We start from the raw sequence: 24013 nt of genomic DNA on the forward strand, positions 1-24013 counted from the left end.
ACTTACGTATAAAATACTACACGGTCTAGCTCCATCCTATCTTGCCGATTGTATTGTACCATATGTCCCGGCAAGAAATCTGCGTTCAAAGGACTCCGGCTTGTTAGTGATTCCCAAAGCCCAAAAAAAGTCTGCGGGCTATAGAGCGTTTTCCGTTCGGGCTCCAGTACTCTGGAATGCCCTCCCGGTAAAAGTTCGAGATGCCACCTCAGTAGAAGTATTTAAGCCTCACCTTAAAACTCATTTGTATACTCTAGCCTTTAAATAGACTCCCTTTTTAGACCAGTTGATCTGCCGTTTCTTTTCTTTTTCTTCTATGTCCCACTCTCCCTTGTGGAGGGGGTCCGGTCCGATCCGGTGGCCATGTACTGCTTGCCTGTGTTGCTGATCCGCCTCCGCTTGGGATGGTTTCCTGCTGGCTCCGCTGTGAACGGGACTCTCGCTGCTGTGTTGGATCCGCTTTGGACTGGACTCTCGCGACTGTGTTGGATCCATTGTGGATTGAACTTTCACAGTATCATGTTAGACCCGCTCGACATCCATTGCTTTCCTCCTCTCTAAGGTTCTCATAGTCATTATTGTCACCGACGTCCCACTGGGTCATTATTGTCACCGATGTCCCACTGGGTGTGAGTTTTCCTTGCCCTTATGTGGGCCTACCGAGGATGTCGTGGTGGTTTGTGCAGCCCTTTGAGACACTAGTGATTTAGGGCTATATAAGTAAACATTGATTGATTGATTGAAATACTTGAAAATACACCCCTCCCACATCTCCCGAATTTAGAGGTCCCAAGGTGGGCAAGTATGACTGTTACTCTGGGGGTCCAACCACTAAGGCAAATCATATTGTCCAGGGTGTACCCCGCCAACCGCCCGAATGCAGCTGAGATAGGCGCCAGCGACCCCCCGCGACCCCACAAAGGGACAAGCGATATTAAATGGATGGATGGAGCTACATAGATACAAAGAATTGCTATTGCGACATCCAGTGAACACATTTATAACAGCTATTTCTTTCATTCATAAATTTCAAGTTAATTTTTATACTTAGCAAACTTATCCCGCGGGTCGGATAAAACCTGTTCGCGGGTCTGATTCGGCCCTCAGGCCGTATGTTTGACACCCCTGATATAGAAGATCGTGGAATTTAAAAAGTGCAGAATGCCGCTCACATGGAGTATCTTTGAAAAGTGTTTTTGTGCAGTCTATAGTTTAAAAGTGCATAGTTTTTTTCATATAGAGCAGTGGTTGTCAATGAGGCAGTGCGTCCCCCTGGGCGGTGACCTTCAGCAAAACAAAAGTGACAATAAATGTTTGCCACAGCAATCTGGTAGAAGAGCTGCTATTGCATTTCCTGGTGTGAAATTAAACAAAACAGTAAACGTGGGAAAAAATTACAGCGAAAGAAATAAAGTGAAATATGGAGAACCGAGATGACTGTAAGCAACAATGGAAGGCTCGTCTGAGGATGACCTAGAGAGAGAAATTACTGAAATGTTATAGATAACCAATAACTAACAATAAAACTAAAATGTTATTAACTAGTGAGACTTGATATTTGTTTTTGTTTTACCATTACACAGAGATTTTGCCATTCTGTTTCTGTTTTGACGGCGTGGCGAAGTTGGTAGAGGGGCTGTGCCAGCAATCTGAGGGTTACTGGTTCAATCCCCACCTTCTACCATCCTAGTTACGTCCGTTGTGTCCTTGGGCAAGACACTTCACCCTTGCTCCTGATGGATCCCGGTGAGCGCCTTGCATGGCAGCTCCTGCCAACAGTGTGTCAATGTGTGTGTGAATGGGCGAATTTTGGAAATACTGTCAGAGCGCTTTGGGCTCCTTAAAAAGTGGTAGAAAAGCGCTACACAAGTACAACCCATTTACCATTTGATTCTAAAAATACACATATTTGACTCCAAACCATGTTATTGTCAGATTATTTTCACACAATATATATATATATCTCTATATATAATATATATATATATATATATATATATATATATTATATATAGAGATATATATATATATATAGATATATATATATATGGATATATAGATATATAGATATATATATATATATATCTATATATATATCTATATATATATATATATATATATATATATATATATATATATAGATATATATATATATATCTATATATATATATATATACTGTGTATATAGTAGTGTATATCTGTATATGATGGGGAAGGGGGCACAAAGCCATTCTAATAGGCCAAAGGGAGAACCACTGATAAAGAGGATCTTTATCTAGTGACTTTTGCAAAGTGTTTCTAAAAAGAGTAAAGTCATTCTGTCATAAGTACTATGGTGATTGATGACACGCATTTTATGGCGTGGCTTGGTCGTTAAAAAATTGTAGAGAGCTGCTCTCATGAGGCCTCTGTCCACCAAAAATTCAGGAATTTTAAGTTCCTGGAACATTTCATTCCTGGAGCTAAAGGTTCTTGTATAAGTGTGTGGTTTGTGTTTTTACCACATTTCACAGGTAGTTTTTATAAATCAAGCTAATGGCGTATGGAGGAGTGATACAGTATGTTTCTACACAGATACAATGTAAAATAAACACTTCAACAGACAATATTATGCCAGAATTATTTTTACTTAAGTGAAATAAGTAAATTAAATACAAAGCAATAAGATACAAAAAAAATATATGGTGCTATAAACAAAGTTTAAGATGTCAGGCTTTAATTGTCTTGGCAGTCAGAAAGTAGTCCTCTCACTAAATGATAGATGAAAGCACAAATCAACACTTGCAGGGCATTACTGCCTGACGCACCTCCGACAGTGCCATGTGGTGCCGGCTGTACGGTCATCAGCCGGGAGCCACCCTTCACGGATGTTTCGCTCCTTTAATCCCGGAACATCTCTGGGTGGTGGAGCAGCGACAGGGACGTCTCCCCGCCGCCCCCTGCAGCCAGCTAAAGGATCCATACTGTACCCACATTCCAACCCCGGTGTTATTGCTGTTGTGTATATGGAAAGAGTCCTACGGGACTATGCATGGCAGGGACCTCCATCTCCCTGAGTCAAGCGAAGGCCTGACCGCATACCCTAACATGGGTCTCAGGGTGCTGCTATTCCAGCACCCCGAGACCCATGTTACTTCCCCCTGTCTACACACCCTGCTTTCCCCAAGCCTTGTCGTTTCTTCTGAGCCACAACCAGAAGCTCCCTTGTTCTGCCTCCTCTGCCAGGGCTTTGAGGGCCTTCTTTAGATTGGAGCCTTTGATCCCGAGGGACTTTAGGAGCCGCTGGGTGGACGCTCCAGTGTAGCCTCTACAGCCAACTTCTACTGGATAGGTGAAGGGCCTCCATCCTGCTTGTGCGCAGTCGCTTGCCAGCTCTGAATACTTGTCACTCTTTCTTTCAAAAGCAGCCTCCATTCCCTCTTCCCACGATACCGTTAGTTCCACCATGATGACAGTTTTACTAGAGGTGGACCACAGGACAATGTCTGGGCGTAACAAGGTTGTTGTAATCTCTTGAGGGAACTTCAACTGACGATCTAGATCAGCCCTTATGCTCCACTCGCCGCCAGCTGACAGGAGGGACTGGATGTTCTTGCTGCTGCTGCAAGGCTGGCCACCTTGCTTGACAAACTTAATCAACCTCTGTGCTGTTCCCGGAGTGGCCCCATTTGCTTCCACTCTGCGTGCCTCCAGAATTTCAGCCAGCTTCCGCAGGACACGGTCGTGCTGCCAACCATACCGGCCCTGCGACAAAGCCACCTTGCAGCCAGAAAGAATGTGCTGCAAGCTTGGGTTTTGGGAGTCACAGAGCTGGCAGATCACTTCTGCCCCGTACCACACATGCAAGTTCCTGGGACTGGGGAGGGTATCGTACGTGGCCCTGATGAAGAAACTTAGCCTCGCCTGGGGCATCTTTCACATGTCTGCCCACGTAACAACTCTGTTGACAACGGCCTCCCAATTGGTCCCTCTCCCCTGCTGCTGTTGGCCCACAGCCTTGATCATATAGCTCTCCTCTTCCATCTTGACCACTTCTGAGATCACCAGATCTTTTCTTTCCTTCCTTGAGGTTTTGGACCACATCTTGGGTGCTGTTCCCCATCCGAAGCCGGCTCTGCCAGACTGTATCTGTCCTACCATCTCCTGGTGTTTCAGTCGGACGATGGCCTGGTCTACTGTCTGCATAGCATTCCACTTACGCCCTGTACAGACTTGGGTCTTGGTGTTACGGACAGACGGATCAGGTGAGTCTCTGAGCTCGAACACGAGCCTCACCTTCTCCTGTTTGTAGCCCAAGCTGATGGATTTCAGTGGCAGCTTCAGAATGGCTCTTCCAAACAGTGCCGTGTTGGAAAGACATCTGGGAAGGCCCAGCCATTTGCGGATGTAGTTATTGGCTTTTGAGTCCATTTTGAGGACTGTTGTGGAGGTGATGTCGCACAACTTCAAGGGCCACATCAGGCGATGGTATAAGGTGAACTGGTAACACCAGACCTTGAATTTCCCTGGAAGATAACTTTGATCTATTTTGTTCAGGCCATCCTTCAGCTGAGAAGTGACGGAGGCAGCCATGTGCTTATCAGACATGTCAGCAGTGTAAAGCCTTCCGAGGCTCCGCACAGGTTGGTCGACCACGCGTGGGATTAATTCGCCATCCACTGAGAATGAGATGTTGTCATTCCTGGCTCCTTTCCGGATGGAGAGGCTGCGGGACTTGGCAGGTTTTATTTTCATCCGTGCCCATGCTAGGAGCTCCCCAAGTCTTTTCAGGAGTCTGGAGGTACATGCAGCCGTCTGGAGGAGGGTGGTAACATCATCCATGTAGCTCCGCAGCGCCGGGAGTCGCTGGCCTGACTCAGATCTCACTCCTCAGACCATCTGTCTTCCATCAATAAGGATTATCTCGAAGGCTGCTATTGCATTTCCTGGTGTGAAATTAAACAAAACAGTAAAAGTGGGAAAAAATTACAGCGAAAGAAATAAAGTGAAATATGGAGAACCGAGATGACTGTAAGCAACAATGGAAGGCTCGTCTGAGGATGACCTAGAGAGAGAAATTACTGAAATGTTATAGATAACCAATAACTAACAATAAAACTAAAATGTTATTAACTAGTGAGACTTGATGTTTGTTTTTGTTTTACCCTTACACAGAGATTTTGCGATTCTGTTTCTGTTTTGACGGCGTGGCGAAGTTGGTAGAGTGGCTGTGCCAGCAATCTGAGGGTTACTGGTTCAATCCCCACCTTCTACCATCCTAGTTACGTCCGTTGTGTCCTTGGGCAAGACAATTCACCCTTGCTCCTGATGGATCCTGGTGAGCGCCCCGCATGGCAGCTCCTGCCATCAGTGTGTCAATGTGTGTGTGAATGGGCGAATTTTGGAAATACTGTCAGAGCGCTTTGGGCTCCTTAAAAAGTGGTAGAAAAGCGCTACACAAGTACAACCCATTTACCATTTGATTCTAAAAATACACATATTTGACTCCAAACCATGTTATTGTCAGATTATTTTCACACAATATATATATATCTATATATATATAATATATATATATATATATATATATATATATATATATATATATATATATATATGGATATAGATATATATATACTGTGTATATAGTAGTGTATATCTGTATATGATGGGGAAGGGGGCACAAAGCCATTCTAATAGGCCAAAGGGAGAACCACTGATAAAGAGGATCTTTATCTAGTGACTTTTGCTATGTGTTTCTAAAAAGAGTAAAGTCATTCTGTCATAAGTACTATGGTGATTGATGACACGCATTTTATGGCGTGGCTTGGTCGTTAAAAAATTGTAGAGAGCTGCTCTCATGAGGCCTCTGTCCACCAAAAATTCAGGAATTTTAAGTTCCTGGAACATTTCATTCCTGGAGCTAAAGGTTCTTGTAAAAGTGTGTGGTTTGTGTTTTTACCACATTTCACAGGTAGTTTTTATAAATCAAGCTAATGGCGTATGGAGGAGTGATACAGTATATTTCTACACAGATACAATGTAAAATAAACACTTCAACAGACAATATTATGCCAGAATTATTTTTACTTAAGTGTAATAAGTAAATTAAATACAAAGCAATAAGATACAAAAAAAATATATGGTGCTATAAACAAAGTTTAAGATGTCAGGCTTTAATTGTCTTGGCAGTCAGAAAGTAGTCCTCTCACTAAATGATGAATTAATGAGGGTTAGGCGAGTCCTTATACTCCATTTTTGAGGTGAACAACAATATATAAAGAATATAAAGAATTGATGTGAGTGTTTATCTCACGGCAACGACATACATGCACCAAATTTTGCATCAGTCTGTCAGCATTAGGTTCATTTGGGTTGGGACCATTAACTACACAAAGGGCATGTCACTGACTACTTTTACAGCATGTAACTAAGTAAATAGTGAGTATTGGATGTTATTTAACTTTGTTTCATTCGTCCTTCATTTCACATTTCTCTTTCAAACTACGAGGTCGAAGTCCCAGCTCACAGCTCGCCTCGTTGCTTCAAAATCCAGCTTTATATTGTTTATTCCTTTGTAAATACAATTAAAAGAGTCCGTCCACTTCACGTCGGTTTGCCTATTTAAATGGCATTGATAAAAGTTCTTAAACAACAAGAAACTGCATAGTTTGAAGACTACGGCTAAGTGAAAACACTGCAAGATAGTTCCACTAATCAACATTCTTCAGCACACAGATGCTCCACAAAAGTTCCTGCAATCAAAAGTTCCTTTCGTTCTGCTTTTTATCCTTTGTCAAGTATGTTGTAAAAGAAATAGACAAGAAATAAGACATAAACGAGCTGTCCTCGCATACTGTAATGGCGGATGAAACTTTGTATAATAAGTTTTAGAAACAGGCCAATTGTGTTCAACCATCAGCGTTCGTGGGAACTCCCGAAAGTCCCACCTCGCTACAAGGAACTAAAAATTGTTCATAAAAAACTATAGGGGCCCCTAGAGCCGCTCACATTGGTGAATGAATGATGGATGGTGGTCGGAGGGGGAGTAGGCGCAAACTGGCCGCCACGCTTCCATCAGTCTAGCCCAGCTGTGGCTACAAATGTAGCTACACCAGGTGTGAATGTGGGTGGAGTGAATTAATGATGGGTTCCCACTTCTCTGTGAAAGGCTTTGAGTGCCTTGAAAAGCACTATATAAATCTAATCCATTATTATTATTATTATTATTATATCTACCCGGGTAGTATTTGATGGAAACACAAGTACTTTATTAGTTTATTCAATAAGGTCTGTGGATTGATGGACGGAGTTTTAAGTTTGAAGAAAAATAAGTTGCTAACTTCAAACTTGCTATTTGTTGTGTACTAGCTTCCCCGTTGTGCAGAATAAAGAAATGTTTTCTAACCAGTTTGGATTACACAAATGCAGAGTGAAAACGTTTTGTATGCTTTCTTTTTTGTGTTGTAATATTCCTGCTTCACTATCTTGCGTCTCAATCAGTCCGAATGTAGCCATGGTACCATACATATCCTTTGCTACCTTTTTTTAAATAAATCTCGATTTCTTTTTTCTCCCATCGTTGCACATCAAAATGTTACGTTCATTTAATTTGTGAAGCATATGGACCATCTCCTCTTTATTCTAGTTGTTGCCTTTGTTTTTATTGAACGGGTTATATCCAGCACGTTGAGACTGGCGCATGTGCGATATGAAGGGGTCCCCTGCGGTGTCACACACCTACTCGAGAGATCTGGTTTTCGCATAATCCAGGTGTGTTAGTCAACTTAAAAAAAAAAAAGAACATGATCAGATTAAGGTGTTTTCATGGGTTGTAGGATGCTGATTTAGAGACAAATTATTTAAGAAATCGGACTAATTTAGTGCATGGACACATACTGACTGGGACTTCACGTGCGAAAATACTGAAAACCGAACTATTTGAGTAATTAGGCTAATTTAGTGTCACTTGAGAAAACACTAGGCTCTCCAAGTGCCATGATAATGACCAACAATAACATACAGCAGTGTAGTAGCCCTTAAACATTCATTAATAACAAGGCAGAGGTTTTTAATTCAACGAGTCTATTTAATATGTTTAATATGTACAGCACGGTGGAGGAGGGGTTAGTGCGTCTGCCTCAGAATACGAAGGTCTTGGGTTCGATCCTGTGCTCGGGATCTTTCTGTGTGGAGTTTGCATGTTCTCTCCGTGACTGCGTGGGTTCCCTCCGGGTACTCCGGCCTCCTCCCACCTCCAAAGACATGCACCTGGGGATAGGTTGATTGGCAACACTAAATTGGCCCTAGTGTGTGAATGTCAGTGTGAATGTTGTCTGTCTATCTGTGTTGGCCCTGCAATGAGGTCGCGACTTGTCCAGGGTGTACACCGCCTTCCGCCCGAATGCAGCTGAGATAGGCGCCAGCGCCCCCCGCAGCTCCAAAAGGGAATAAGCGGTAGAAAATGGATGGGATGAATGTTGGCTGTTAGTGAGATATGACCTTAACCAGGAGAGGGCGGAGCTGGTGATGTTGAGGCATGATTCCAGGCGGGAGAGGAGCATGGTGTGGCTGATGGTGTCAAAAGCTGCTGTGAGGCCAAAGAAGAGGAGAATACTGAGGTAGCCGGAGTCTGAGAAGAGGAGGTCATTGGTGACTTTGAGAAGGGCTGTTTCAGTGCTGTGACGTGGGCAGAAACCGGATTGAAATGGTTCGCACAGATCATTGGAAGTGAGGTGAAAGGGACAAGCGGTAGGAAATGGATGGATGTTTGGCCACTTCAACTTTACATCATTAACAATGATACAGTTCATATTTACAGGCGTCTTTGCCATACCACTAGATGGAGCATGCTTACAGTTTGAGAATCACTGATTTCGAGGGTCTTTGACTAGTGTTTTACAGTAGATCATGCCTAAAATGACCCAAACTTTATAGAGCAGGGGTCTCAAACATGCAGCCCGCGGGGCAATTGCGGCCCGCGAGATGTTACTTTGCGGCCTGCCCTTTGATATGACAATTTAATGAATGTGCGGCCCGCGAGTTTAATATGAACGGAACTTGACAGCGTCATACTTCCCAACGTTCCCAATTTTCACGGGAGTCCTCTTAATATCAGGGTATCCATTCTCTGGTAATCCCTGCCTTTTTTTTACCCAATCAACAACACTCAGGGAGTGCCGCAATGGCACTGTTCTTAACGCCGTCGGAATCCTGTACAGACAGTGTGCAAGCCTATTTGATTGTTACATTTGGCTGAGCAGTACACATGTGTGATGTTGCAAGACATATTTGGTCAACAGCTACACAAGTCACACTGAGTGTAGCCGTTAAAAAACTTTAACACTGTTAGAAATATGTGCCAGACTGTGAACCCACACCAAACAAGAATGACAAACACATTTCAGGAGAAAATCTGCACCGTAATACAACATAAACGCATCAGAACAAATACCCAGAATCCCATGCAGCCCTGACTCTTCCGGGATACAATACACACACCCAAACTACCACCAACCCCCCACGTCCCCACCCTCCCTACTTGCGTCGGTTGAGGTTGTGTATATTGTAGCCTGGGAGAGTTTGGCTGCAAGGTGTTCTGGGTATTTGTTCTTTTTTTTTAAAGTTGTGTTGGGGTGCGGATGTTCTCCCAAAATGTGTTTCTCATTCTTGTTTGGTGTGGGTTCAAAGTGTGGCGCATGTTTGTAACAGTGTTAAAGTTGTTTATACGGCCACCCTCAGTGTGACCTGTATGGCTGTTGAGTAAGTACGTCTTGCAGCCACTAACGTTGTTCTGCACAAGTCTCGCACAACATGATTTAGAGTTTTTACTTTAGTTGTGTTATGTCCGCAATGACGAGTTGTAGAGCACTAGTTCTCTTATAGATGGTACACTATGTGAAGGTATGCCAAGGGTTAAGTGAGATTTATCAAAAACATTCTAAAAAATAGCAGTCAGTCATAAATACTTAATAAATATATTTATTGGATAACACTTCAACAAAATATGAACGTAAGTTCACAAACTGTTAAAAGAAATGCAATAATGCATTATTCAGTGTTGACAGCTAGATTTTTTGTGGACATGTTCCATCAAGATTGATGTTAAAGATGTATTTTTTGTGAAGAAATGTTTAGAATTAAGTTCATGAATCCAGATGGATCTATATTACAATCCCCTAAAAGGGCACTTTCAGTTGATGATTACTTCTATGTGTAGAAATTTTTATTTATAATTGAATTACTTGTTTATTTTTCAACAAGTTTTTTAGTTATTTTTATATCTTTTTTTCCAAATAGTTCAAGAAAGACCACTACAAATGAGCAATATTTGCACTGTTGTACAATTAATAAATCAGAAACTGATGACATAGTGCTGTATTTTACTTCTTTATCTCTTTTTTTCAACCAAAAATGCTTTGCTCTGATTAGGGGGTACTTGAATTAAAAAAATGTTCACATGGGGTACATCACTGAAAAAAGGTTGAGAACCACTGTTGTAGAGTTCGTTAAAGGCAGTGCAGTCACGGCAGCCCTTAATAATGTCGGCCAGGCGAAAATTGGGACAAATTCGAGAAAATTGCTGCACCGGTAGATTGTTGGGAGGTGTACTGAAATTTAGGAGTCTCCCGGAAAAATCGTAAGGGTTGGCTTTCATAGAAGGTGAATTCATTAAAAAGTGCATGTTAGATTTTTTAAGAAATCTTTTCTTGCGGCCCAGCCTCACCCAGTTTCTGCATCCAGTGGCCACCAGGTAAATTGAGTTTGAGACCATTGATATAGAGCAGGGGTAGGGAACCTACGGCTCTAGAGCCAGATGTGGCTCTTTTGATGACTGCACCTGGCTCTCAGATAAATCTTAGCTGACATTGCTTAACACAATAAGTAATGAATAATTCCGCTGGTAATCACAGTATCAAAAATAACTTTCGAAATATAAAACATTCTCATGCATTTTCATCCATCCATTTGGTTTCTACCGCACCTGTAACAGTCAAGAAGTCGGATTAATGTTAATCCATCCATCCATCATCTTCCGCTTATCCGAGGTCGGGTCGCGGGGGCAACAGCCTAAGCAGGGAAACCCAGACTTCCCTCTCCCCAGCCACTTCGTCTAGCTCTTCCCGGGGGATCCCGAGGCGTTCCCAGGCCAGCCGGGAGACACAGTCTTCCCAACGTGTCCTGGGTCTTCCCCGTGGCCTCCTCCCGGTTGGACGTGCCCTAAACACCTCCCTAGGGAGGCGTTCGGGTGGAATCCTGACCAGATGCCCGAACCACCTCATCTGGCTCCTCTCGATGTGAAGGAGCAGCGGCTTTACTTTGATTTCCTCCCGGATGGCAGAGCTTCTCACCCTATCTCTAAGGGAGAGCCCCGCCACACGGCGGAGGAAACTCATCTCGGCCGCCTGTACCCGTGATCTTATCCTTTCGGTCATGACCCAAAGCTCATGACCATAGGTGAGGATGGGAACGTAGATCGACCGGTAAATTGAGAGCTTTGCCTTCCGGCTCAGCTCCTTCTTCACCACAACGGATCGGTACAACGTCCGCATTACTGAAGACGCCGCACCGATCCGCCTGTCGATCTCACGATCCACTCTTCCCTCACTCGTGAACAAGACTCCTAGGTACTTGAACTCCTCCACTTGGGGCAGGGTCTCCTCCCCAACCCGGAGATGGCATTCCACCCTTTTCCGGGCGAGAACCATGGACTCGGACTTGGAGGTGCTGATTCTCATTCCGGTCGCTTCACACTCGGCTGCGAACCGATCCAGCGAGAGCTGAAGATCCCGGTCAGATGAAGCCATCAGGACCACATCATCTGCAAAAAGCAGAGACCTAATCCTGCGATTACCAAACCGGAACCCCTCAACGCCTTGACTGTGCCTAGAAATTCTGTCCATAAAAGTTATGAACAGAATCGGTGACAAAGGACAGCCTTGGCGGAGTCCAACCCTCACTGGAAATGTGTTCGACTTACTGCCGGCAATGCGGACCAAGCTCTGGCACTGATCGTACAGGGAATGGACCGCCACAATAAGACAGTCCGGTACCCCATACTCTCTGAGCACTCCCCACAGGACTTCCCGAGGGACACGGTCGAATGCCTTCTCCAAGTCCACAAAGCACATGTAGACTGGTTGGGCAAACTCCCATGCACCCTCAAGAACCCTGCCGAGAGTATAGAGCTGGTCCACAGTTCCACGACCAGGACGAAAACCACACTGTTCCTCCTGAATCCGAGGTTCGACTATCCGACGTAGCCTCCTCTCCAGTACACCTGAATAAACCTTACCGGGAAGGCTGAGGAGTGTGATCCCACGATAGTTGGAACACACCCTCCGGTCCCCCTTCTTAAAGAGAGGAACCACCACCCCGGTCTGCCAATTCAGAGGTACCGCCCCCGATGTCCACGCGATGCTGCAAAGTCTTGTCAACCAAGACAGCCCCACAGCATCCAGAGCCTTAAGGAACTCCGGGCGGTTCTCGTCCACCCCTGGGGCCTTGCCACCGAGGAGCTTTTTAACTACCTCAGCGACCTCAGCCCCAGAAATAGGAGAGTCCACCACAGATTCCCCAGGCACTGCTTCCTCATTGGAAGACGTGTTAGTGGGATAGGAGGTCTTCGAAGTATTCCTTCCACCTATCCACAACATCCACAGTTGAGGTCAGCAGAACACCATCCGCACCATACACAGTGTTGATAGTGCACTGCTTCCCCTTCCTGAGGCGGCGGACGGTGGTCCAGAATCGCTTCGAAGCCGTCCGGAAGTCGTTTTCCATGGCTTCCCCGAACTCCTCCCATGTCCGAGTTTTTGCCTCCGCAACCGCTGAAGCTGCACACCGCTTGGCCTGTCGGTACCTGTCCACTGCCTCCGGAGTCCTATGAGCCAAAAGGACCCAATAGGACTCCTTCTTCAGTTTGACGGCATCCCTCACCGCTGGTGTCCACCAAGGGGTTTTAGGATTTCCGCCCCGACAGGCACCAACTACCTTGCGGCCACAGCTCCGATCTGCCGCCTCGACAATATAGGTGCGGAACATGGTCCACTCGGACTCAATGTCCAGCACCTCCCTCGTGACATGTTCAAAGTTCTTCCGGAGGTGGGAATTGAAACTTTGTCTGACAGGAGACTGCCAGACGTTCCCAGCAGACCCTCACAATGCGTTTGGGCCTCCCAGGTCTGTCCGGCATCCTCCCCCACCATCGCAGCCAACTCACCACCAGGTGGTGATCGGTAGAAAGCTCCGCCCCTCTCTTCACCCGAGTGTCCAAAAGATGAGGCCGCAGATCCGATGACACAACTACAAAGTCGATCAAGGAACTGCGGCCTAGGGTGTCCTGGTGCCAAGTGCACATATGGACACCCTTATGTTTGAACATGGTGTTTGTTATGGACAAACTGTGACGAGCACAAAAGTCCAATAACAAAACACCACTCGGGTTCAGATCCGGGCGGCCATTCTTCCCAATCACGCCTCTCCAGGTTTCACTGTCGTTGCCAACGTGAGCGTTGAAGTCTCCCAGTAGGACAAGGGAATCACCCGGGGGAGCACTTTCCAGGACTCCCTCGAGTGTTCCCAAAAAGGGTGGGTACTCTGAACTGCTGTTTGGTGCATAAGCACAAACAACAGTCAGGACCCGTCCCCCCACCCGAAGGCGGAGGGAGGCTACCCTTTCGTCCACCGGGTTGAACTCCAACGTACAGGCTTTGAGCCGGGGGGTAACAAGAATTGCCACCCCAGCCCGTCGCCTCTCACTGCCGGCAACGCCAGAGTGGAAGAGGGTCCAATCCCTCTCGAGAGAAGTGGTTCCAGAGCCCTTGCTGTGCGTCGAAGTGAGTCCGACTATATCCAGCTGGAATTTCTCGACTTCGCGCACTAGCTCAGGCTCTTTCCCCCCCAGTGACGTGACGTTCCACGTCCCAAGAGCTAGCTTCTGTAGCCGAGGATCGGACCGCCAAGTGCCCTGCCTTCGGCTGACGCCCAGCTCACATTGCACCCGACCTCTATGGCCCCTGCTATGGGTGGTGAGCCCATTGGAGGGGTGACCCACGTTGCCTCTTCGGGCTGTGCCCGGCCGGGCCCCATGGGAACAGGCCCGGCCACCAGGCGCTCGCCATCGTGCCCCACCTCCGGGCCTGGCTCCAGAGGGGGGCCCCGGTGACCCGCGTCCGGGCGAGGGAAATCTGGGTCCATGATTTTTCTTCTTCATAAAGGTCTTCGGATTAATGTTAAAACATATTTTTTTTATTTTTGGTTAGCCTTAGAATAACAATGTTATTACAAAGAATAAGAGACTTATTATACGATAAAAATGTTGGTCTTTCTTAAAAATGCATGCATATAGTTGTATTCAGTGTTTGAAAAAAAATAATGATATGGATCTCACGGAAATACTTTTAAAAATATTTGGCTTTTATGGCTCTCTCAGCCAAAAAGGTTCCCAACCCCTGATATAGAGTATCTTTGACAAACATCTTTTTGCATTTGGTGTCATTAGAAGGCTCTTTGATTATAGTTTTTATTTAATTAATTTTTTTTAAATATAGGGGATCCTTGCTAGTAAAGAGAATAAAAGTTATATATATATATGTGAATGAAACTAGATATGGTTGTGTTTGTGTGACCTTAAAGGCCTACTGATATGAGATGTTCTTATTTAAACGGGGATAGCAGGTCCATTCTATGTGTCATACTTGATCATTTCGCGATATTGCCATATTTTTGCTGAAAGGATTTAGTAGAGAACATCCACGATAAAGTTCGCAACTTTCAGTGTTAAGAGAAAAGCCCTGCCTCTACCGGAAGCCGCAGACGATGACGTCACATGTTTGATGGCTCCTCACATATTCACATTGTTTTTAATGGGAGCCTCCAACAAAAAGTGCTATTCGGACCGAGAAAACGACAATTTCCCCATTAATTTGAGCGAGGATGAAAGATTAGTTTTTGAGGATATTGATAGCGACGGACAAGAAAAAAAATAAAAAAAGACGATTGCAATGAGGCGGATTCCGATGTTTTTAGACACATTTACTAAGTTAATTCTGGGAAATCCCTTATCTTTGTATTGTGTTGCTAGTGTTTTAGTGAGTTAAATATTACCTGATAGTCGGAAGGGTGTCTCCACGGGTTTCTTGACGCGCAGTGTCTCAGGGGAGTCGACGGCAGCTATGGACGGCACAAGCTCAGCTTTTCTCCGGTAAAAACTGACTTTTTAACCACAATTTTCTCACCGAAACCTGCTGGTTGACATTTGGTAGGGATCCATGTTGGCTTGACCGCACTCTGATCCATAGGAAATTTTCACCTCCAGGAATTTTTAAAAAAGGAATCACCGTGTGTTTGTGTGGCCAAAGGCTAAAGCTTCCCAACTCCATCTTTCTACTGTGACTTCTCCAATATTAATTGAACAAATTGCAAAAGATTCAGCAACACAGATGTCTAAAAAACTGTATAATTATGCCGTTAAAGCAGACGACAATTAGCTGTGTGTGTGCGCAGCGCTCATACTTCCTAAAAACCTGTGACGTCCTGCGTACACATCATCATTACACAACGTTTGGAAGACGAAACTCCCGGGAAATTTAAAATTGTAATTTAGTAAACTAAAAAGGCCGTATTGGCATGTGTTGCAATGTTAATATTTCATCATTGATATATAAACTATTAGATTGCGTGGTGGGAAGTAGTGGGTTTCAGTAGGCCTTTAAGTGCTTCCTATTGAAAACAGTGGTCCATGTTTTTGTTAGAAGTTAAAAAGAGATTCCTATAAATAGTGAAGTTCCTGGATCCATGTTGCTTTAAGAACGCTGCTGTAATTTGAGCCCCATGAAGCATAGGCCAAGAGGCGGGGCCTAAACAGCAACAGACCAATCACAGTTACGCCCCGTGGAAAAAAAATTCGTTCCTGTAACCTCTGCAAATATGTATGTTAGCAGTCTGCAAGGTTTGTGGATGAACACAACCAGGCTGCAACAGGCGGGGATCTCCAGGCCCGCCGCCCTTTAGCTCGTGTGTTTGTTGTTGTTGTTTACCTAGCATGGACCGACATGATGGCCGTGGTTGTGTCACGGAGCATGCACCTCTGCAGCCAGCCGTGGGAGCCTTAAGAAGAAGCTGAGAGAGCCCCCAAAAATAAGGCAGGGCGTCTTCATGAAAGTCGTAAGGTGAGTAAAGGTTTCTTCAAGGTGGTCCAACACACCGTGGTGATGGTGCGTGAGTGATGCATGGCGGCGCGCGGGCTCGCTTGGTCGAATACAAAGTGAAAGCAGCCACGCTGCAGGTGAGACGTGGATGGGTGTATGCTTGCAGGAATTCCATGTATTAAAAGCGAAGTTGTGTTTGGGGGCAGGGGCCATAGTTGTCCCTCTACACGTCTTACGCAAGTGCCTTTTTGGCCCAACATGCATCCTGTTCATTCTGCCCTAAGCAAGCAAAATGGCATATGTTTTTACGCAATCAACAGCCATAACTTTAGCTGTACCGTGTCTGCTCAATCTAATACAGACGTGGAGTTGCTCAGCATCAACTATCACAAATGTAGATTTAACTCTTGTCTTGAACCTAGTTAAACTGTATCTAAAGCATTCCCCTAAAGCTGGCTTTGAAACATCAGCATTCAGTGAAAGAGTCCCCATTCCACTAACATTACTATTCAAAAGTAACAATGAATGGGCATGATAATTTCACGTATTCTTAAAAAAATATTGTCAAAATTTATGTTAGCAGCATTAAATTCCGACTTTACAACAGCAGTTTAGAACATTCAGTGATAGGTTTCCCATCCTTTTGAAACTAATAGTACATGGTAAAAATGGCTGGACGTGATAATCAATGATTGATAGTTAAAATTGTGTGGAATTGATACATGCTTTGAAACAAGTTCACAACATTCAGGGATAGATTCACACATCCTATTCAAAATAATATAAACAATGAGTCATTTACTGTTAATTTTCATCACATGCACTTGTCTGCTCATAAACCTAAAAAATGTCCTTGGGACATCTCTGTATAAACAAACGTCTTTGACCTGTTTAAAACCAAAGGTATACGTGTCGTCTAATAGTAAATGTGTTGTTATTCTGTATATTGTGTCATTTTATGGTGTTATAGATTGACAAAATAGAATAAGAATACATATTTGATTACCTGTAATTAGGGCTGGGCGATATACGCGATATATCGCGGGTTTTTCTCTGTGCGATATAGAAAATGACTATATTGAGTATATGTTCTCATGCAGTTGCTTTCAGCTGCGGGCATTACACAGGCTCTTCCCCCTCCTTATGTCTCCTCACAGACAGCAAGCGTACCTTACATACGTCACATACTGTCACGTCATACGTACACACCCTCGCGGAGCAGAGAGGTAGCAGCATGGGTAACGTTAGCTGTGATGCTAGCGCAGCCGTGCGAGTGTAATGCGAGAGAAAGAAGGTGCGAATCTGGTAACTAATGAAGGAAGAATTAATTCCCAAGAAAAACAGCAGGGGTCCATTGTCTGGCAGTGGTTCGGCTTCAAGCGGGAATATGTCGAATAGACAACTTTAATTTGTCAAGTGTGGGGCATAAGCGTTGCTACTAAAAGTACCATTACTGTTAATATCTAACATCACTTGAAAAGTCACCTGCTAGAGAATGAAGAGTACTTACTCTGCATGTCAACATCTCCATTCGGTGCCCCACGCCCACACCAACAAAATGCCGAGGCGACCATTTCCAGATCAACACAGTATGAAAAAAACAGTCAACAACAAAAGGAGATAATGTCCGCAGTAAACTACCACATAGCAAAGGACATACAGTATTTGATTTCCTATTATGCAACTCATTTTTATTTGACACTTATTGAAATATCTTGTGTGACATCATGCACAAAAGTGCAGTTTATTTGTTTTAAACTATTGTAGTGGCGTTCTGTACAAAAAGTGCACTTTAATTTAGTGTTGTTTTGATATTTCATCTTAGTGACATCATGCATAAAAGTGCACTAATAGCTTGCTTTAAATTGTCTCTGACAATCTTGCACTTTCTGTTTTGGAAATGACATGAATGTTTGTCCCATTGCTTAGTAGCTGTTTAATAAGCACAGTTTTGGTCAATTGACTTAGTTGTGATTTCCTTCTCTGCATGAAAGTTTAAAATGAGCATATATTAATGCAGTATGAACAAGAATGTTTTAATGTAGACACATAGAATGATCATACTGTTGTGATTAAATGTATCAAGTGTTAATTCATGGCTAAGGCAAAATATTGATATGTATATCCTGTATCGCAATATGGCCTAAAAATATCGAGATATTAAAAAAGGCCATATTGCCCAGCCCTACCTGCAATGACACTTATGTTTTTTTATCTTAACATGATGAATCCGTTAATCAATTGAGGTTGTAGTTAATTGTCCACCTTCCTTTTTTTTTTTTAATCTGTGCCGAATAGGTCACGGTTCCCAAACCTTTTTTCCATCAAGCACCTGTTTAATGTATGATAAAAACAGCAAAAAAGTTAGCCTTTGTCTACAATCTGGCACATTAATATTTGATATTTCCTTTTTCCTTTAATGTGCATTATCCCATGTATTATAACAAAGGAGTTAACAAGCTTATTGGTGTGTATAGCAGGACAGATGAGAGTTAAGTCTGAGAAAATGCGGTAGTTTATAAATTAATTATTGTTTCTGTGCGGCCCGGCAGCAAATGTGTCAAGGATTGGTTGTTGGGGACCACTGGAATAGGTGACCACTTGTCCTTGGTAACATGATCCTTGCCAACCATTTGTGTGTGCGCCTAGAACAAACGTTGCACCCTCTCAAGCCTTAAAAGCACAATTGAAGACATTTGTGTAGAAATCCTGAGGGTATTTTCCAAAATATCCCTGCTCCCCATTAAATACAATTTCGATTGCCCACTAATGCTTGTTAAAGGTAACTTTATGTCTAATATTATAACAAAGGCAGGTATAAAATCACCGCTGGTGCCACCCCCATGGAGTGTGTTTGTGTGTATGCTTTTAACATATATACATAGCAGGCCCTTTGCCCTTTGGATTGTAAAACAACATTCTTTCTTTACTGGCAGAGCCAAGCCTGTCCAATAAACCAATACATGTTTGTCTTGAGATTTCAAAAATCATTTGTGTTGTTTTGCATGGACACATAAACCTTAGCTGTTGACTGGAAATAATGCAAGTGTGGGGTGTGGTAAAAATCAGTCCTACCGTACTGGCTGGAGTCCAGCCTTGTTGTGGTTTTTGCTTGTTTCACAGAAATTGATCCAAATATAGACTCAATTTATACATTTTTTTGTACCATGGGGTCAGGGATGATGTTCGAAAACCGGTTCTCCCGATGCTTCGATTAAAAAAGAACCGATTCCATGGATTTCGAATCCCTTTTAGAGAACCGCTTCCCGTTATCGAAGCCAGTATACCGTATTTTTGCGACCATAGGGCGCACCATATTAAAAGGCGCAGTGTCAGTTACGGGTGATATTTTTGTATTTAACGCATAAATAAGGCGTGTATTTTTGGGCGCAGGCATGGTTAAACATACGCTAGCTTAAAACATACGCCATCATGCATGGACGCTGTTTTATTAAAGGCAGCAGGAGCAAAGCTGAGTTGGGTTGTACTTTATTGAAGTATTTATCAATGTACTCACATTATTTTTTGATCAATCCTAATCCACAAATCCATCAAAGTCCTCATCTTCTGTGTCCGAAATGAACAGCTGGGCAAGTTCTCCATCAAACACGCCAGATTCCCTCTCCTCATTTTTTTAAGTCAGTCTCGTTGTCAATTAGCATAGTAAAACACAACAGTTAAAGCCGACTTCTCTTGCCCCGTTGTGCGTATCGATTCTCTACCGTGCTGATCCCCTTCTTCTCCACAGTGTGCTTCACCGGGATCTCGAAAGTGAGCGGCATCTCGTCCATGTTGGTGATGTGTTTGTCGGCAAATTTTTTATTTACAACGCACATAGCAGCACTATATGCTCACTGGGGGCGTGCCTTTTAGCGTCCGCTCTTACCTGAAACCTTCACCCTTTAACGTCCGCAACATCTCAATCACATCCGCTTTTCCGCCATATAAACAGTGTGCCGACCCAGTCACACAACATCTACGGCTTTTGGAACTCAGTGTACACACATGGTGCGCACACAACAACTTATCTGGATTCAATAACAGATTCGATAAGGAATCAGTTCGATAAGAGGATTCGATAATGGCATTGACATCTATAATTTTTAAACAAACATCATCCCTACATGGGGAAGGGCTTGATCTCTGCTTCAAAAGCTAACATGTTAGAATTCGCTCAACAAATCGCAGCTCTTCAGTGCTGACTGCACTCAGGAAGTCCCAGACCATGACACTACCATCGTCATGCTTGACTGTAGGCAATTATTTACATTAAATTGATCCCACTTAAATCGACAACTAAGGATACAACAATTAATGATTACTTTGACCAATAATAAATCCAGATGGTTAGTGTTACAGTTTAAGGTTAAAGTTAGCATGAAACAGCAATTGATAACTCCACAGTTAGTTAGTTCTTAGTTGTTAGTTCTTAATTTTGTCTCAAAATAATGCCAACAATATTGTTTACAAAAAATAGTTTGTGGGACAATATGTCCAGCGTCATTTTTCATCGGCCCAGGCCTTGTTTGGGTCTGTGTGTTAAGGTAACTTGTCCTTCCATTTCCATACAGCAAATGGCATTGTAACTCTACTTCTTAACACACTTCATACGCACCTCGTCTACCAGAGAATACAAAGACATAGCAAGTGGGATCAATGTTGCTGACTTAGCAAGTCGTCTTAATGAGCTTTTTTGGAGACTTACCGTAAACGCATGTAGTGTTCTTCTCAACGAACAGCTGATCCTGCTATGCCCCACACCTTTCCCCAAATAAAAACAAACTGTCTTGCTTCTGAATGACAGAAGAAATTTTATTTGGGTTTTTCTGCTCACTTATTGTCACCCTCGGCATCCATGAATAACGCTTCTGTCAACATAATATTTGAGACCCCAAGGGGTTGTTTCTATGAAAAATCGATTGCAGTAAAAACAGAAAAAAGCATGGCACTCAAACCTGGATTCTACCACAGCAGTAGAAAAAGGTGGACAAATCAATACAAACTTCACCAAATATAACATAATTTTATTGTCAATACTACAGTGGTTAGATCGGTATTTTTATCATCAAAAAGTATTCTGTTGTTTTTGTTCCTGTTTAAAAACTCAGGAAATAAGTCCTTAGACACAGGGGAGCTTTAACGACAATAGCCATGGGGTTTCAATCGGATCCAATAGTAGGAAATCATTTAAATATTTAATTAATATTATTACACCATCATCCTGTGTTTTCGTCAGATTATTATTGTGATCAAAAATTTTATCATAATGATCTTGAACATTTGAAGTATCGGTATCAGCATTGGTAGGACCAATACTGCCCCTGTAACTACTTGGTATTGGATTGATACCAACATTTGTAGTATAACACAAATCCATTATCAAGTATCCAAACAACAGAAGAATATTTGGTTATCACATTTTAACAGCATTGCAAATAGAAATGTTACCACAAAGTAGCCATATAGTAAAAGTAAATTAGCAAGGCGATTAATAATAGTTTTGAGGAAATAAGGCAACTGAAAATGACGCAATACGTCTGCAGCCAAATACACGCCTTTTATAAGCCATTTCAAAATGGTTTTATTTATATAATGAATAATACTGTTTATCTTTATATATATATATTGTTATCGCAGGAGGCTACAATATATATTGCAATATAGGTTATAGGACTTACCGCCCATTCCTACTTCACGCTATTGTTCAGTGTTCCTGCTACTGAGTCAACGGAATAACAGGTGAACAGCAGGTCCAATGTGCCGCTTTCACAACCCAGCAGACAATGTGTGAAGACAAGACAGGCTGTTCCGTCCCCACATTGTCCTAATCCAACTATAGCTAAACCCGATGATAGTCAGGCATGCTTCTTCTGGCTTCCACAGTGGGCTCGGGCGGCCATGGACCCATTCAGTCAGCTCATCCTCACCATCTCGGTGACCAGCTTCTTCACCTTCCAGTGGCTCTTCCACAAAGTCAGCCCTTGGGTGTCGGTGCGCGTCAGCCTGGGCTTCCTGGGCCTCAGTGACAAGCAGAAGGTGGAATGGAACTCAAGGTAAGCGACATGCTCGTTGTATAAAAGAAACCACAATGCGTGAATCAACAGTGCCATGATTACTTAATGGGATTTACCAGCCAAAAATGTCGTCATCCTGTAATGAGAACATTGCAGAGAGGAGCGTACGTCTTGTCCCGAGATCTTTAGTAACGTCGCAGAACAGATTGGTGGGAAGATACGATTCTTGCCAGCGTCCATGAGTCATTTTCATTTTCACTCATTCTTGCTTTATTACTCATGAGAGCACTTGTGAAATTGAAATGGTGGCATGGTTTATGAGGGGCAAATATAATGCAAAGATGAGTGCTTATGGATCCAGGGACACCAGGGCCTCCCATGACTTTGCATTCAGCGACCTCGCTGCTATGTTTAAGCTTGCACTTTTAATTGATCTGGATCTGCGCGGCTCTGATATATTAGATTTTAAACCCACGTAGCAGCAGCAGTAAAGACCACTTAATGTCACAATTATAGCACTGTCTTGTTTATTTTTCAGGACGGTGTCAACTCTTCACGCACTGGTGGTTGGAATCTTCTGTCTCTACATTTTGTTCTTTGACGATGCCGTCAATGAAGATCCAGTCTGGTGAGAATCTCTTTTATGGTCAATATTGGTACCTCGGGATAGTTTAGTTGGCGCTGTGACACAGCTCGTATCTTGAAAAACGTGTTGCCTGTCAAATGAATTAAAATTAGGGCAGTCAAAGTTAATGCCATAACGAGTTAACAAAGTTTCCTTTAAAAACTTTATTTAGTTTTTTAATTGCAAGGTAAGTCCATACAGTAGCTTTTGCAAAGCAGTGGCATTCTAGCTAATGGTGAGTCACAGCAACAAATACAGAGAAAAAAATGGACAAACAAAAGTGTATTGAATATAGGGATGCAACAATAAAAACATTTCATATCATGATTGTAATGACTGAAATATTACAGTTATCATCATTATTGTGGTATCGTTGTAGCGCAAAAAGGTTGAAATATTTTGGCCAAGTTATTAAGACAGACACTCTGTTTTCGAAAACCCACTATTTTTTTGTTTTATTTTTCTTATGCTTCACTGATAATGTTTTAGTCTTTTATTTTATCTGTTTTAATGTCTAATCTTTTATTGTTTAGAATACTGGTTTGTACTACACCACTTTCAGATGTATTTACTAAACCCAAAACCAGTGAAGTTGGCACGTTGTGTAAATCGTAAATAAAAACAGAATACGATAATTTGAAAATACTTTTCAACTTATATTCAATTGAATACACTGCAAATACATTGTATTTATTGTTCGAAATGAGAAAAAAAAAATTTTTTGCAAATCATTAACTTACAATTTAATGGCAGCAAGAAAAATAACAAAGTTAACCAGTTCGAACGTTAAGTATCTTGTCTTTGCAGTGTATTCAATTGAATATAGTTTGAAAAGGATTTGAAAAGCATTGTATTCTGTTTTTATTTACGATTTACACAATGTACCAACTTCACTGGTTTTGGGTTTTTTACATGAAAAGTAAATCTATTGTTTTAATGTATTATTTCTGGCGGTCGTTGTGACGTCCTACTCTGCTCACTGTCCTTAAAAGCACCGTAAAAACACTTCCGCCCCTATTCCTCTCAGTATACAATGATCACTCTGTACTAGGGGTTCATAGCTTGTAGGTATAATGTGCATAATTTCAATAATAATAATAAAGATACATTTTATTTGGTATAGCGCTTTTCAGAGTACTCAAAGATGCTTTACAGGATAAAGAAATTAAATATAAAACAGTTCAATGTAATAATATAAAAAACAGGAAATATAAAAGCACTGTATTTTTCGGATTATAAGTCGC

At 42.8% G+C, this 24013-nt stretch overlaps 1 protein-coding gene across 2 annotated transcripts in view; it reads left to right on the forward strand.

Annotated features, from left to right (window-relative positions):
• Nucleotides 1–24013, forward strand: part of LOC133569531 (TLC domain-containing protein 4-B-like) — a 44823-nt gene that overhangs the window by 3063 nt on the left and 17747 nt on the right. For both annotated transcript variants that reach the window (XM_061921940.1, XM_061921941.1), the window contains 3 exons: nt 16024–16151; nt 22014–22183; nt 22683–22772. In XM_061921940.1, the coding sequence (XP_061777924.1) occupies nt 22029–22183; nt 22683–22772 (245 nt within the window). In that variant the 5' untranslated portion in view covers nt 16024–16151; nt 22014–22028. The remainder of the gene's footprint in view (nt 1–16023; nt 16152–22013; nt 22184–22682; nt 22773–24013) is intronic.

This window comes from Nerophis ophidion, linkage group LG15 (assembly GCF_033978795.1).
Source record: "Nerophis ophidion isolate RoL-2023_Sa linkage group LG15, RoL_Noph_v1.0, whole genome shotgun sequence".
Classification (NCBI taxonomy): Eukaryota; Metazoa; Chordata; class Actinopteri; order Syngnathiformes; family Syngnathidae; genus Nerophis; species Nerophis ophidion.